Genomic DNA, 17718 nt, shown 5'->3' on the forward strand with positions numbered 1-17718 from the left:
GCACGGTCGGAATTGCGAGACCCACTTTTTTTGAAATTCTCCATCATCGTAATGTTGGTTTTGATTAAAACCTCAAATTTTTTTTTCGACACGAAACCAATACTTGCCCTATAGAGCAAGTAAAAAAGGGTTGTGTTTGTACGAAAAAAAATTATACTACAATGCAAAGCAATCCAATACAAGTGCCCATTTTCATTTGAAAGTTTACAAGACTTTTTAGGACTCTATATCGGAATAACACCAAGTACCAAAAAACTAAGGCGCCTCTAAGTCCTTTGTTCTGTTCTGACAACTCATGTCTAAAATAATTAAGCTTGTTTTCTTTGTACCTTAATATATTATTCCTATATAAGATTTCTTGGTAGTATATAATTTGCCCAAATGTCATCATTCATTAGGCGGCTTCTACGACAGCAGCCGGCTATAAAATCATAACATCTCATGCTCTAGCAATAGAATCGTATATACCTAAGTATAAACGCATCTAAAACTAAAAATATATTTTTTTTTTATTTATTTTATAATAAACTAAAGCATAGTAGTGTTGTGTTTTGATTTATTACAGATGTGGTGCACTTTCTGTGGGCGATCAAATTCTCTCCATAGACGACACAATAATCGAGAACACCGCATACAGTCCGGACGAAGTGATGACACTGCTAGATACCACAACGGGCCGTGGATTTACACAAATGCAAATTTTACCAGCTCACGCATTAGCCAGAAGAGGTATGTTAAAAAATAGGGTGACCATATTTTTTTTCTTATTTTATTTTAATTTTCTAACTTTTCTAACCTACCATTTTCACAACAAAATATTTAAAAGAAAATATCAAAAGTTCTTAAAACAAAAAAAAAAACTAAATTTAAGATGGTCACCTTAATTCTCTCCGTCTTAGAAGATGAAGGCGCCAAAAAGTCGGGAGTTTATGACATCCGCCAATAAAACCTCTCTTTGACCAAAAAATCTTGTTTGTCAATTCAAAAAATCACATCGCGGATAAATCTTTCCACAAAACACCCAAAATAAAATTAATAAAAAAAATAATAAAAATAAAATTTAATCCACGGTTGCACTGATGCAAAATGCATAGCGGAAAATTTGTTTCGAAAATAGAATGTCACCAAAAGACTTTTAAATAAAAAAAAAAAAATATCCACGCATGCAGCTGCTTAAATTGGTGATGCTTAGAACTCAAATAGATGATCTGCAATCCGATGTTAGTCTGGTGCTCATTTTCTTTTTCTTGTTTTGTGTTTATCAAAGAAATATAAATACAAAATTGTAGACTGTGTAGACCACATTGACTCATATAGGGCGTTATGTCAAAATGACAGGTTTTTTGTATGACATTCACGCGTCATAAAATTGATACATAGGCAAACTGTCAAATTTTCTTTAAGTAAAAAAAAAATCTATCAATTAAAATTATTTTTTTGTTTGACTTTTTTGCTTTTTTTGTAATTCGTATGTTTGACAACTATCTACAACAAGTCAATTCAAACGTCAAATTAAAAATAAAATGTCAAATTTATTAGGTTAATTTATTTTTATAAATAAAAATGCGGCTTCTTTTTAGAATCGATAGCATCGGAAAGCATAACGCCAGCATTGCGTTCACATTTATTTTGAAGATTTATGATGACTAAATTGATTGTAAATCAAGTTGTGTCACATTAAGTAATTCAAATGGCAAAAAAGTCATTGAGGTTTTTACAAGGGAATACACATTTTTGTTGGGACTTTTTTTTTTGTGGATGAAGGCATTCGTTTTTGGAAAACAAAAAAAATAATAAATAAATAAATGTGGTTTAGTGAAAAATGTCTTATCAGTAAATAATTCTTAAATTATAAAAAAAAGAACGAGTTAAAAAAAATTCCCCAAATAAATATACGGGGGCGGTAAGGGATTTTGACTCCCTCATTCGAGTTTCCTACTCTATAAATTTCTGTGAAATTTTAAGAAAATCTAAGAATACTTTTGCGGTATCGCAATGGAGCAGTATATGGACAAACTAGGCACAAAACCATAACGTACATAGAATTTTTTTGTCAAAAAATCTGAAAGAGTTATCAATAAAATTAAACTTATTTGATTAATTGCTCAAAAAGAAAAATAAGTATTAAATTTTGTTCAATAAAAAATATATCTCATACACCACAGTGACCCCTTTTAAATCATGATTTTAAATTAAACAAAGCTTGGGAACATTTTTACAACTTACGAGTTAGAAGTTAAAACTAGTGTCAAAGTTTTAAATGGGAACTTCTATGTTAAAGGAAAAATTGTCAATTATCATATTTTAAAAATGCCAAACAAAAAAGTAGTAGGTACAACCCCATTTAAGTTAAACAAAAAAAAAAAAAAAACAATAAATCAACTTGGTCTCACGTACATGGTAAAAGTAGCTCTTATCTAAAAGTTTTCTATGAAAATAAATTAGGGTAAATAATAATTTAATTAAATAGTTAAAGTAATTTTATCAAAAATGTAAAAAATATGAAAAATCTGTTTTTTTAAACTAACGAAACACCGTTTTAAACGATTTTGATCACAAAATAGAGTAAGAAATCTGATTTAATGTAGGTACGAAAATGAATTATTAAAAAAAAAATTTGAAAATCATTAGATCTTTAAAAAAAATAGTTTTAAGACATTTTTGAAAACAAAAATTATTTATAAGTTTTTAAAACCAAAATTTTAAAACATTTTAAAATTTCTTTAAAAATACAAAAATGTATTTTTTTGAAAAAGTTTGTAAAATTTTATTATTACGGTTAATTAAACAGGTTAGTTGTGTAGGAAATGTTCAATGTTCTCATCTCTCGCTGAGAACAGACGTGTTTCTTAAGGTGTCGTGGGGTGCGCACAATTAACTTACATAAACTGTTCTATAATCGAAGAAAAATCTTTACAAACATGAAGTGCTTAATTTGCAAAATCGAAATAGATAAAAGTGAAGCAATTAAGGTTAAATGTTGTGACTGTGATACAACTTTCCACGGGCATTGTGTAAATGTTCAGCTCGCTGATTTAGAGGATATGTCTGCAAATGGCAAATCTTATCGATGTGATAAATGCCGCATAACACGCCGTCGGCTATCGCCCCAACAACAACAACCCTTTATATCGGAGAGCATGCAAAAAACCACACATCCAATTGAAAGCCCATCGAAATCAACAACAACTGCATCGACTTCCTCTACCTCCAGCCTAATACATCAAGTTCCACCTTCGAGCATGTATACCACACAGTGCACTGATACAACCGTTCACTCATCTTCGGTCAATGACACATTGACCTTACAAAAAATTTATGATGAAATTTCAAGCTTAAAAAAAATTTATGATGAAATTTCAAGCTTAAAAAAAATCAACATTGATTTTCTTAGCACAATGCAACAGCTAAAAGAAGAAAACAAATCATTGCGTGCGTTGGTGGCGAATCTGGAGGAAAAGGTAAATTGGAGAGAGCAAAAGCTGCTGGAGAATGTCATTGAAATTGTTGGTGTACCTGATCTCGATTACTCCAATGCTCAAGAGAGAGCACACACCATATTTGATAAAGCACTGAACATTTCAGTTTCTAACAATGATGTTGCTAAATGCTATGTGAAGCGCATCAAGAAGCAAAAACAACAACATCCCAGTTCCAACGCTTATGAAAATATTCTGTGTTTACATCTTTCTTCTCGTGAAGCCAAGCTGAGAATTATGGAAGCCAAAAGGAATGCAAGGAAAAAGCTTACTTCGAGTATTTTTAATGAAGGTAGTCAAAATAGTATTTTTATTAATGATTCATTTACAAAACATACTAGATCTCTGTATATGGCAGCAAAGAAAGTTAAAAACGAAAATAAATTCAAGTATTTATGGTTCCGCAACTCTCATATTCTGATGAGGAAAGTTGAAGGTAGTGAGGTTGTTATCGTAAGATCATTTGCTGACCTTCCTACTATCGGAAGGCAGTAGTATGATTGACGATACTGATCTTATGCATGATAACCTCACTACTAGAACCATTAGATGTAATTATGATAATATTTTAAAATGTAATTCGGGAAACAAATCGTTTTTTATCGTTCATCAAAATATTCGCAGTTTACGTCGAAATTTCGATTTATTGGTAGGGAATCTTGAAGCTTTTTTTAAATTACCTGAAATAATTTTTGTATCAGAGATTTGGATATATTCCGATGAAATAGAAAATTATAACATAACTGGTTACAATTTTCACGCAAGTACTAATGATACTTATTCTGGAGGTGGAGTAGGGGTTTTTGTGCGAGCAGTGTATGAATATGAAATTAAAGTTCTTAATCTGAAAAGTGCAGACATTATTGAGGTGTGTTGTAGCATATATGATGAATTATTTACATTTGTTTGCGTATATAGATTACATGCTTCATCACCCCTCTTCTTTATTAATGAAATGTCAAATTTTTTAAATCATAAACGATCGAAGAATCTTATTATTTTAGGTGATTTAAACATTGATACTCTAGTAAGCAATTCTGTTGTTGATCTTTATAAGGTTCTAATAGCTGAAAATGGTCTTATATCTTTCGTGAACGAAGTGACTAGGCCTTGTTCTGGTACGTGCCTTGACCATGTTTTTGGCCGTTTTGACAAGATTCCTTGTAATTTACTTGCTGGAATTAACCTTGAACTTAATATAACTGACCACTGTATGACAGGAATCCTCTTCGAAAGTGTTAGATGTGAGAACATTGAACGTTGTACCCAACCCCCCATTATCAGAGTCAACTATCAACTTTTAAATAGCAGATTACTGTATGAAAATTGGAATAGCGTCATGATTGAAGAAGATGTATCCATTGCCTACGATTTATTTCTTAAAATTTTAAAAGAACACATAATCTTATCAACTTATACTTTAAGGCAGAGCAGTTCGAATAGGAATCTTAAACCATGGGTAAACTCATCACTGATCAAAAAAATAAAACAGAAAAATAATTTAAGCATAAAATGTCTGAAACATCCTATGAATTTAAGTTTGAAAACCAGGTATAAGAGACTATGTAAAAAAGTGAACGAAGAAATAAGAGCTACAAAGAATTCCTTTTATCAATCTAAAATCCATACGGCAAAGGGCAACATAAAAAAAGAATGGGAAGTCATTAACAGTATTTTAAATAGGAACATTTCCAATAGCAACAATCAAATCGTACTAAAAGATGGTATAGTTGTTTTATCGAATCCAAAAGATGTAGCGGATGAATTTAGTTCCTTTTTTGCGTCTGTTGGTCATGGTTCTTTTTCAGAAAGCATACATTCTTCACCTAACTGTTGCTATGAGACTGATCCTCAAGAAAACCTTTCGAACAGTTTCTTTTTTGAGCCAATTACAGGAATTGAAGTACTTAAAACAATAAACTCTTTAAATAATTCATCTTCTCAAGGCAAAGATGAAATATCTAATATAATGCTTAAAAAAGTTGGACCAAATTTGGTAGAAGTATTGACACATATTTTTAACTTAAGCATATACTCCGGGAAGTTTCCTGATGAATTGAAAAAAGGTATGATAATTCCATTATTCAAAAAAGGAAGTAAAACAGATAAAGGAAATTATAGACCAATAACTTTGTTGTCTTCAATATCGAAATTGTTTGAGAAGGTAGTGAAATCAAGAATTCTGTCTTACCTTTATAAAATAAACTTTTTGAGTCCATTGCAATTTGGATTCAGGGCTGGGCTTTCTACTGAGGATGCTCTTCTACAATTTTGCTGCATTTTACAAGAAGGTTTAGATGCTAAGAAAAACTGTGCTGGTCTTTTCGTAGATATTACTAAGGCCTTTGACATGGTGAACCATAACATACTCTTGGATAAATTGTATAAAATTGGTTTTCGTGGGTTCATCTGGAAATGGCTAGAGTCTTATTTGAAAATTAGATCACACATTGTGAAAGTTGGGTGCAGCATAAGTTCCTCTAAAAATAGTCCTTTGGGAGTCCCCCAAGGATCCGTGCTGGGCCCAATTTTATTTTTGGTTTATATTAATTCGCTTTTTTCACTTCCTTTCCGAGGTAAAGTCAGAGCCTTTGCCGATGACCTTGGAATTGCATACTGTAACAATAGTCCTTTGAATCAAATTTCAGATATTAACTATGATGCTCACTTGCTGAGATTTTGGTTTGCTAAACATGAGTTAATTGTGAGTAGCAAAACTAAGTTAATGTTTTTCAGCCTGAGGGGTAATATCTCTCCGGATATTCCAATAATTTTTCATTCTCACGATTGCCCCAGTCATAAGTTACTTTATGGTGAATGTAATGCTAACCATACTCAATCATATCATGGCAATGTTAAATGTAGTAGGTAGTAGTTGTTTTGAAATTGCAAAAGTTGAAGACTTTAAGTACCTCGGGATCCATATTGATCAAAACCTTAACTGGGACAAGCACATAGCTATTTTAAAAAACTATCTTCTCTCATCCACCCGTTGTTTCTACCACCTGAGAAATCATTGCTCTTCAAATTTGTTGAAAATGGTTTATTTTGGTATTTTTCATTCCAAGTTGCAATATGGAATACCCTGTTGGGGTGGTGCATATGTCAACAAACTGCAACATCTCACCGTGATTCAAAAATCAGCTGTACGTAACGTTTGTAAAACCCATCGTTTGACACCATCAATGGAACTGTTTAGGTCTTTAAAAATCCTTCCCGTTAGACATTTATATTTTTTTAAAGTTCTAAAAGTATTTTTTAATAGAGCTGGATATTTGCAAAGTCCGATTTCAGACACACGAAGCCTTAGAAGTAATTCCACCTTTATAGTAAACATCCCTTACTTTCGCACGACTAGCTACAGAAACTCCTATTCCATTGTTTCCTGCAAACTTTTTAATACGCTTCCTATAGAAGTTCGTAAAATAAGAAATATTGGAGCGTTTTTAAAAGAAATAAAGTTATGGCTTCTTGCCGTAGACCACCAAGAAATAGAAACTTTGCTACGTTACACTGTTTAAAATTAAACTTATGCAAATATATTTTAATACGATTTGTTTGCTGAAATTTAACTTTTTTGAGAATCTTATAAGCTTTTTATATTCGAATTTTCTTTTCATTTCTTTTTGCTAAAATTAATTTTATTTTCCAAATTCATAATTTTGAATGTATAAATTGTATTAATTTTGTTTCTTCCTTTATATTTTTGTAACCCCACACAAAATAAAATCGATGTGGCATCACCACTGTTTTTTTTAAACAATTGTTGCCACTAACTATTCTTATTATAAAATATTTTTGTTAACCATATCTATGTATTCGAGCACAATGTAATATTTGAATTCATTAATAAGAATAAAGAACTTATCTATCTATCTATCTATCTATCTAAATATATATCCAGAAACAAAAAAAAGCGTCCTATGGCAAGTACCGTTAGTAACGGTACAAAAAATATTTTTTTTTTTTATTTTAAAAGTTGGCTCTTATGTGTAATACTACACAAAAAACTTTAAATCAAATTCATAAGAGCTGTTTTTGCAAAAAAAAAAATTAACTTTTCTACTTCCGTTATATGACAGGTACCGTAAGTTTTGGTTCTAAAAAAAAAATTCAATTCGTCCTTCAGGGAATCACCCAAAACAATTGACAATCAAGTTTGAAGAAAATTGCTCCAGTAGCTAAGGCCGAGCTCGATGTACACACAGACGGACAGACAGACAAAAAGTCAAAGTAATATGGGAGAATTGGAAGGCTGGTGACTGCAGTGTGATCCCATTTCAATTTTGTTCAGTTCTGGCTGTAGAAATTATTATCCCAACCCTCCTATTTACATTTTTTCCTACCAGAATACAGTCAGATTTTTTCACATTGTGCAAAGTTATTCCGAAACATGTGATCGTCAAGAAGAAAAAAATTCGTTAAAGTTAATGGTCTACTGCACTATTTCTTATATCTACATTTAAACTAAACAATACAGATTTTTTCATTATGGCTGTAATAATTTTATCACCCGCTATGGGCATATATTATTAAGAATCAAGAAAGTCTGTTTTAATTCACGTTAGAAGGTTTATTTTCTTTAGGAAATGGGAATATTCTAAACAAACCAAACACCCTGTTATTAAAATCTAATGAAATTCGTTTGGAGTTATTATTATAATTTTTTCGAGAGAAATAAAATTTTATATTTTATAACCCAAATTTTATTTCGAATTTATGCCCTTCCCCATTTGCCATTCATTTAGTCAATATAATACAATTACTTTTGATCATTTTAAAAAAGTGGAAAAAAATAATTACGCTTGAATATTGAACATTTTATGTTTCAGGTTTTACGTTCTGTAAATTAACATAATCTTAATTGTATGTTTAACAAAATAGAAGGCAACAAAGTTCCGTAAACTAAGTTTTTTTTTTTTAATTTTTCAAACTTAGTTGTAAATTTAAGAAACATTTTCAAAAAATTGTTTTTTGCATATTTCTCGAAATACAAACTATTTTTTTGAAAAATCTAATCTCTTAAGCTTTTGTTATTTGTTTGGCGGTCAAAATTATTTGAAAAATGTTTCGGTTATTTTAAAACAAACTTTTTTTTTAATTTTTCAAGTTTTTACTAAAAATCTTTTTCGAACCGATTTAAACAATAATTTTTCTGTTTAAAAATCCAATATTAAATTTTTTTAAAAATTTCAAAAACAAATATATTTTTGTTTTAAAAAAGTTTATTTCTTTTTAAATCAATTTTTTGAAAACGGATGATTGAATTTCACTGAAACTTTGTTTTTATGTGCCATTTAATTTTTTTTCTTTTAATTGGCATACAATTTTGTTTTAAACATTTTTTTGAATATTTTTATATAAAAAAAAAATATTTTTCAAAAAAAAAAACGGCTTAAACGATTTTAAAAAAAAATATAGAGTTTGCGTTCACTCATGGGAGTATTGCTTTCTTTTACAACTGAATCAAAGTATGATCGTTCGAATTTATACATAGATGTTTTTATTACATAATACCATAAACCTATATTTTTAAAAATATAATTAATTCTTTTAAATTCATTCGACCCTAAAAATTTTCTAAATTTTAATCAAAATCTTTATTCCTTCCACTTTCCAACCAACGATTTTATCATTAAAATTAAAATTTCAAAATATCCACTCTCCCACTTTTCTAAAAATAGTTTAATATTTTTGATTTCTATTTTTATATATGCATCTCCCTAGGTCACAACCTCGGAAGTCCAAAATATGGATTCAGCACACTTGAGTCTAGAAAATCACGCCAAAGACAACGCTTCGCCCGTAAAAGTTCACTGCCCTTAGAATCAAGCAACACCGGCACAATGCACTCCAGCATTGGCATCTGTCGTGCCGAAACATTTCAAGTGGTACTCGACTGCACTCATGGCTCTGGAATAATACTCGGAGCATCAACTGCTTGTGGCAAAGCAGTGACCATAGCACAAGTCGTTTCGGATTCTGTGGCCGATCGTAGTGGTTGCATTCAAAAGGGTGATCGTATTATAGCCGTGAATAAAATGTCTTCACTTGAAGTGAATACAATAAGACAGTTATTAGGGGACGTTGGTCCCCGACCACCGGGTTATCAGGGTGCCAATTGGATAGAATTGGAAATCGAGTTCGATATGTCAGATGCTGTGGTACCCTCAAGTGGGGTTTTCAATGTTAAATTACCCAAAACTGGCAAAGGAGGAATGGGTATCAGTGTGAATGGATCAAGTCACAATGGTTTCGTTATATCCGAAGTTAAACCAGGAAGTCTCGCTCATCGAACTGGATCGGTGAGAGCTGGTGATGTCCTTCTTGCTGTTGACAATCATCCTTTACAGCATTTTAATGTCGATGCAATGCTCAAAGAAGGCGGAAAAAATGAGTACACAACTTTGACAATCAAACGAAATCTTCTGCCAGACTTTTTGTTCGATGCTCAGCAAAAAGTCAATCCTATCTATAGTAATTGTGGAGCAACTAGTGATCATGAGCTTTATGGCAGTTATGCTTCTAAATACAACGAAGCTGTCAAATATAACGATTGCATTTCCATGAAATCAACTACACCCCAGCCGGAATATTTTCGGACTGAAGATCCGTACAATCCGAATATGGTGCAGATTCGGCAACATCCGAATTGGGCGTTAAAAAGTCCTTCAACTCCTCCTTCGATTGGGAGAACTTTTGGTGCTGAAAATACAGTGAGTCTGACAACAGAAATGCCAGATGATACGTATAATGATTTGAGTCCGTATGATTTGGATTATCCGAATGAAAGATTTGCGAGGTAAGTTTTAAAGCCTTTTGACTTTTTCAAAGATGAAGAAATAGTTTTTACCGAAATATCAAAAGTTCTATTTATGCAAACAGTCCTGATTGTATGGCTATTCCCCCGCCAATGGAGAGTAAAATTTATGGGACTTCTCATCACCAGACTATTTTTACGGTCCGTCTTGAGCCTAAAGGTGGTTTACTTGGTATCACTTTAGCCGGAAGTGAAGAAACTACCAATCCAATTTCGATCAGTGGAATGGTTGAAGGTAAGTTTATTCAAAATTCTTCTCAAAAAGTCTCTCAGTAATGTCACCCCTTAAAGGTGGAATAGCATATAAAACTGGTCAACTTCAAGTTGGTGACCAATTGCTTGCCATCAATGATGAATCTGTTCAAGGAATGCCACTATCTTATGCTACAAAAATGCTTCAAAAATTAAGTGACATTGTTGATCTTAAAATTCTCCGGCCACTCGAAACATCCAAAACCTATGGATTGGATACAGCTTCGTCAAGTAATCCACAGCCACAAGTAATTTATGCCAAAGTTCAACGTAGACCAAGAAGTCCATCGAGCAATGAAGATGCAACAAGTTCAAATAGTAAAGATAGCAAACATCGAACTTTCCATGTGACTCTTTACAAAGATAAGGTTTATGATGACTATGGTTTTTCGGTCTCTGATGGGTTATATGAACGAGGGGTTTTTATCAATAGGATTCGGTCTGGAGGGCCGGCTGATGTGTGTTCGATGTTGAAGCCATTTGATAGAATAATGCAGGTACTATAACATTTTTGACCCTTTTTTTGTCATAATTTTATATTCTTGTAATAATTTTTTCCACAGGTGAATGAAATGAAAACCCAGGACTTTGATTGTTGTCTTACAGTTCCACTTATAGCAGCTGCTGGAGATAAAATCGATTTAGTTATACAAAGATCAGAATGAAAAACCTGTTCAAATTTGTTAAATTTTTTTTTGTGCCTTGCCATTAAGTTTCTGTACCAAAATAATTATTTTACTATATACTATAACAACGATTTGTTAAAATTTTTTTTGTACAATCTTCAGTAAATCCATATTCTTCCGCATCTTCCTCTGGTAACTATTAAGCCATAGAAATTAGTTTTTAATCAAAGATAAACCAAAGCGAAAATAATATTTTAACAAAATACAGTCATTTTAAGACCAAATATAATAAACAATTCCAAAGATAATAATAAATCTGAAAGATGTAGAATTTTAAATCAGATGCCAGCAAAAATACTGTTAAACATTTTATATTATAAGTTATTGATTTTTATTAAAAATAAATTAAGTAAGAAATGAGTTTTAGTTGTTACTTTATTTTCTAAGAAAGTTCAGTTTAAGAAATTCCGGGTTTCAAAGCAAAAGAATGAAAAAATTGAAATATTATCATTTGCATTTAAACCAATAAATTGCAAATTATAAAATTAAAAAATGTCCATTTTTATAAAGATAAAATAATTGCTTCATCCGTTTCAAGATGTTTGTTTTGCCATATTCTTATTTTTCTATAGAGATCATATTTAAATTAGAGGTTGGTATAGTATAATAAATTTTTAATTTTCAAAACAAGTTTTTAAAAGAATCAATTATAATTGCGAAACTTTGGTACTATTTAGACTTCTTTAAAAGACTCTCCTTTTAATAATAAATAAAAAAAAAAAAACATTACTATCAGCAACAGTTTATAGATGTATTTTATAAAAAAAAGATGCCTTAAAATTCTCAAACAACCACATTATTTGCTCACCAAATGTTTACAGTTATTTTTAATAATCATTATTTTGATACTTTTTGATAAAAAAAGGACCTTAAAAATTATATAATCAATAAGATTAATAGATGAACACTTAAATTTCAATCACCGGTGTACAAGTACCTACCACAAAATTAATTAAAAGAGGAGTCAAACATTTTTAATCGCTTCTGACATTCTTCTTTAAGAAGGATTTAAGATCTTATAAAGTAGATAAAAGGCACAAGTTTGCTGTTCCATTGAAGGAATTAAGAAGCTAAATTGATTTTCAAAATGTTCTGAAATTGAAACTAAGTTTTTTTTTTAACTTCTGAATAGGTTTCTTATTACTTCTAAAATAGGTTGTTAAGACCTAGCAGCTAGCACTAACAGCGTACTCAAATAAAAAAAAGGTGACTTGGTCAAACAGTTCAGATTGTTTGTTTTACAGAGCTACTAGATTAAAACACAGTGTTTCACTGTGTTTTATAAAATAAAATAAAAGAAATTGTTCAAGAGCTAGATTAAAGTTCAGGAAATATAGCAATATTGTTTATCTAAAATAATTGACCGACATTGTTTTAACTTTTACATACAAATTGGGCTCATTTTCACAATAGCTGCAATAATAAAATGTTGACTGGGTAGAAAAGTCTTGCTCTTAAGGTTCAAGTTGGACAGATGGTTTTAAAATTTTTATTTAAAAATGTTTAAATGTTAATTGAAAATAATCATAAAATTATAGCGAGAAATCTTCTATGTCCCTTCAAAGTAACATTCAAATAGTTGTTTTTTGTTATGCTTTCCTCCAAAACCCTTTCATAAAAGTGCCAGGCAAATCGACTTTGCGATTTGGTTTATAGCTTAGAATTTTGAACAAATTTTTTTGTATTCTCTTTCATCGTATTTTCATGACTTACTATAATCAGGAGTTTGATTTTCTTTCGAATTCTATACCTGCCTTATACCTTACTCTTATGTACATCGCAAGTAGAAATTGTTTAAAATCGGAAAAATAATATATAGTACCTATGCTATGATTTTTATAGCCGTTTCATTAAAATGAAGCAATTTTTTTTCTTGAAACTTGGTAGGTCTTAAGGGTCCATGATAAAGTTGAAGTTCTAGAAGTTTCAAGAAAAATGAATTCAAAATAGCACTTCAATTTTATCATGAGCCCTTAGGACCTACCAATTTTCAAGAAAAAAGATTGCTTCTTCAACGAGATAAACTGGAAAAAAGGGCAATATGTCTTCTCCGTTACTTTGGAATGGCCGATTTTGCGAATTTTTAAAATAATTTTAAACTACTAACAAGATTTTTAATATCGAATTATGGATTTATTAAATTTTTGTAATACATATAAATACATTTAATTCAACATATTTGTCAAGTACAGAACTTTTACAGCTGAATTTACTAGATCTTTGTGTTTTATGTACAATATATTTTACAATTAAAACTCATAACATTTTTGCTAACATTCATGAGTGATGAATGTATTTTTAATAAACAAGCTTAATAATTTAGTTAAATTATAATTTCGATGGCCTCTTGCTTTAAGCTAATTTAAAATTGACAAAAGATTTTGAAAAACTATTAGTTAAGCTTTTATAAATCTTATCTTAACATAATTGCACTGGCCAAAAATTAAAATTTTATTAAATAAATTTAAAAGCATAAATATAACTAAGCTATTCAGTTTATGTTTGTTGTAGATAGGTACGTACATAGGTATATAATTATTATATTTAAAATAATTAAAAAAATGTTTTTAAGTTTATTTGTATTATAAAAAATAATATATTAGGTACATGTAAGTGATTCTATCGTTATAATATGACAATTTTAATCAAACAAATAAAAAAAAAATATTAATCCTAAGCTGCAGACTTTTATTTTGAGTGGTTAATTTAACAATATTGGTTTTAGAAAAACCCTGTTTGATCTTTCTTCACAAATTATTCAAAGTGAAATGTCGAAAAACAGACAAAAGTACAAAAAGTTGCATGACAACTATTTGTGCCATTTAAGAGCAAACAATCTTTTTGAAGTGAAAACTTCTTTAGTATCGTAGTGATTTGAAACAAGATGAAACGAAAACGCGACACGACTTCAACTTGTTATAACTTTTTTGTTTTAATAGATAGATGAATGAAATTTGTACTGTAGATAGGTAATTGAATAAATTATAATTGTACAAGAATTCAATTAATTTCATATTCAAAATTCGGAGATAACGGTAAAAAGATGTTCTTTTCCAACACACGTTATATCTTTTGATCTAGTGTACATACAAATTTGATTTAACTTTAATACGCATGCTGATAACATAACCTTTTATTTGATATATCACACATAACGTTACGTGCTCTACAAGTTACACAATCTTAAATTGAAAAAAATTTAATAATACCTCAAAACACCTGTGGCGATGACCAGCTACCAGTGTAGGAAGTACCGTAATCTCAGTCTGGAAATTTGACATATTCGACTTTAAAAAATTCTAACTTCTCTTGTAGACATCTTTGAAATAAGATTTATGCATCATTATACAAGGTGAAACAATAAGCTTTCACATGGTATAAAATTTTGTATAGGTTGTCAAACAAAAAAATTGATTTAATAGCATGAGAACATAAAAATAAATGTTTTTTTGCTTTTTGGATGAAATTTCATCGAGTTTAAAAAATTTTAGCTCTTTTTGTAGATGTCTCATACACCTGATCGATACATATATTTTGAGCTAAGACAATAAGCTTTCAGATGGTGTAAAAATTTGTATAGTTTGTTAGGGAAAAAAATGGATTTAATAGTGTGAGAAGATAAAAATACGTTTTTTTTCGCTTTTTTTGATGGAAATTGATCGAGTTCAAAAAATTCTAGCTCTTTTTGTAGATGTGTCATAGACTTGATCGATATATACGTTTTTAGCTAAGACAATAAGCTTTTAGATGATATAAAATTTATCTAGGTTGTCATTATAAAAAACATGGATTTGAAGGTGATAGAATAAAAATAGGTAGATTTTTTCTATTTTTTTTTTTTTTGCAAGAAAAATGATTTCTTAAGGTTTCACTTCTACCACGTGTGAATTGCACACATGATTTTTTTTTTTTTTTTTGAAGTTTTTAAATAATTCATAAAAATAATGATTTTTTTAAAATATAACTTGATAAATAAAAAATAAATCTATATATTTTAAACCCATCACCTACATTATGTACATACATAATTCTTTAAAGTCACAATATCTCTCAACTGATCGGTTGAATGGAAAAAAGTGTCATGACATTTTTTTAAGGTTAACCTGTTAACTAAAAATCAACAACAAAAACATATCTTTTTTTTTTTAGTTAGGGATTGTTTTTTTTTATTAATTTAAAAAATATCTTTTCTTTTGTAAAAAAAATTAGATGATGTTAACAGTTCGTATACAAATATTTACTCAAAAAACATACATTTTTGATAATTAAGGGAAGAAAAGTGTTAAAACAAACATTGTAGAGTTTTGCATGTTAAACTTTTCGAAAGCTTTTGCTTTACTAAATTATAGTGCAATAATGGCAAAATAAATATAATAATTGCATTAAAAAATCTACACTAGGACTTAAGGTAAATCCCGAAAAATTCCAAATTCGTCGATTGCTATTGTACGTCAATTTAAATTATAATTCCATTCACTTTTTACCACTTCACTTTTAAAATCTACAAGGAATTGTAATTTTTTATCATAATGATTCAATATAATTTAAATGGAAATTTTTAGGTAAAAGTGTTATGTACTAGTACTATGATTTATTTAGTGTTTAAGGTTATTTTCATTAACTTATCCGCTCCTGGCTTACACGTAATATTTTCTAATCTATTACAATACTTTACAATTACTCATTAAAAACAAAAAAGCTATACCTAAGATTTTGTTGTTGTTACTTGCAAATTACAAAATTAATGAATGAAATAAGATTCTGATGATTAATCGGCTCTATCATTTCATTATTGCTTATTAAAATGATCATGAATGTCTGCTTTGTTTATTAATCAGAAATTACTGTTTAAAATAATATAGAATATAATTTTTCGCATTAAAGCTGATCATAAAAATATCCCAAATCATCATAAAAAGAAATTTACGAAGAAATTGTCGATACTGGTGAAATGTGTAGGAACACATTTTTTTTACTTAGAAACTAGATATTTTCCACTGAATTTTTGAACAAAAAGTCCCAAGGAGGGAATCATTCATCGGATTCCGTCGTAAGAATATAAAACATTATCTTGCACGAAATCTCCACGTTGATCTTATTTTCTGGAGATAATGAGAAGCTTAAGGCAGCACTTGAGTCCATTGTGGGTTTTGGCCTCAAGCAACAAGATCGAGATCTGCTCTAAACCTGCTGCTTCCAGTTTCGCACGCAGAGATGATTGAGGTCCCACATTAGTCACTTAAAAGTTTTAACCTTTTCAGAAAATCAATGAACTCTGTCAAGAAATCATGAATAGATTAGTACCTTAATATTGCTTGTAAATATTTATTAATTTAAAATGTATAATTAAAGACGTAGGTTACCCTTATAATTGACTTAAAAGCAATAAACAAACAACATTATTCTTAAAACTTATTACGTGATAGATGGTTGACCTCTTAGTGACCACATGAACTTGTACTCTCAGTACAAATTTCAATTAATTTCAAATAAATATTGACACGTTTTTTCATTTTATAAGACTCAAATGAATAACAGATGCAATAACAATTTTTGATTTGCGTCAGTAAAAATGACGAACTCTATCTATTTTTCAAATTCCGTTTTTGTATATGGCATTTTGGTCTTGAAGAAGTTTTAGACATGATATTACTTTTCAGCGATGAGTCACAATTGCACTATTCAAAAGTCCTTGGATGTTTTAAGAGTTAAGAACGATTTAGCCTGATGGGGGGGAGGTTCCCAAAAAAATCATCAACTAGAGCGACAACTTATGAACGTCCATAAAAACTTTATTTCACATGTCAACGTCATATATAATGTAATAGGGTCATGTACCTAAAGAAAAAAAGAAAGAAACATTTTCAACTTATAGCTGATCGTTGATCGAATGATTGGAGACTAAATGTAACTTTAACATGGATAAAAGTGTTAATTTTACATAAGATCATGTAGATTTAACAAGAGAACATTTTTAATTTTACCATGAATCATGTTGATTACACATAATTTCGTATTTCTTAGCATTCTTTAATATAAATAGTACTATAATTACAACAATTTCAAAATTTTCTACCTGGTTAGTAAACTTCATACAACTATTCCGTTAGAAAGATATAAACAAAATAATATAATAATAATAATTGTTTAATTTAACATGATTCTTCTTTAAGATTAAGTAACAAATAGTTGTTTTTTAATTTTGAAAAATAACCATGTTTTATTCTTAAAAAAATACTTTAGAAAATTCCGAATCTCTTAAGTTAAAATAATACTTTTGCATTTTTTTGAACAATTTCAATATAGTTATGTTAAAAATGCAGGGTCATGGGTCAACTTATAGCTGATCGTTGATCGAATGATTATAGACTAAATGTAACTTTAACATGGATAAAAGTGTTAATTTTACATAAGATCATGTAGATTTAACAAGTGAACATTTTTAATTTTACCATTAATCACGTTAATTATACATAATTTC

At 29.6% G+C, this 17718-nt stretch overlaps 1 protein-coding gene across 1 annotated transcript in view; it reads left to right on the forward strand.

The window, feature by feature from the left end:
• The window catches only part of LOC129908768 (glutamate receptor-interacting protein 2), a 68351-nt gene extending 56831 nt beyond the window's left edge, over nucleotides 1–11520 (forward strand). Inside the window, exons 6-10 of the mRNA XM_055985521.1 lie at nucleotides 566–729; nucleotides 9207–10281; nucleotides 10365–10534; nucleotides 10591–11048; nucleotides 11115–11520. Coding sequence (XP_055841496.1) covers nucleotides 566–729; nucleotides 9207–10281; nucleotides 10365–10534; nucleotides 10591–11048; nucleotides 11115–11216 — 1969 coding nt within the window. The 3' untranslated portion in view covers nucleotides 11217–11520. The remainder of the gene's footprint in view (nucleotides 1–565; nucleotides 730–9206; nucleotides 10282–10364; nucleotides 10535–10590; nucleotides 11049–11114) is intronic.
• The last annotated feature ends 6198 nt before the right edge of the window (nucleotides 11521–17718 follow it).

Source organism: Episyrphus balteatus, chromosome 2 (genome assembly GCF_945859705.1).
Source record: "Episyrphus balteatus chromosome 2, idEpiBalt1.1, whole genome shotgun sequence".
Classification (NCBI taxonomy): domain Eukaryota; kingdom Metazoa; phylum Arthropoda; class Insecta; order Diptera; family Syrphidae; genus Episyrphus; species Episyrphus balteatus.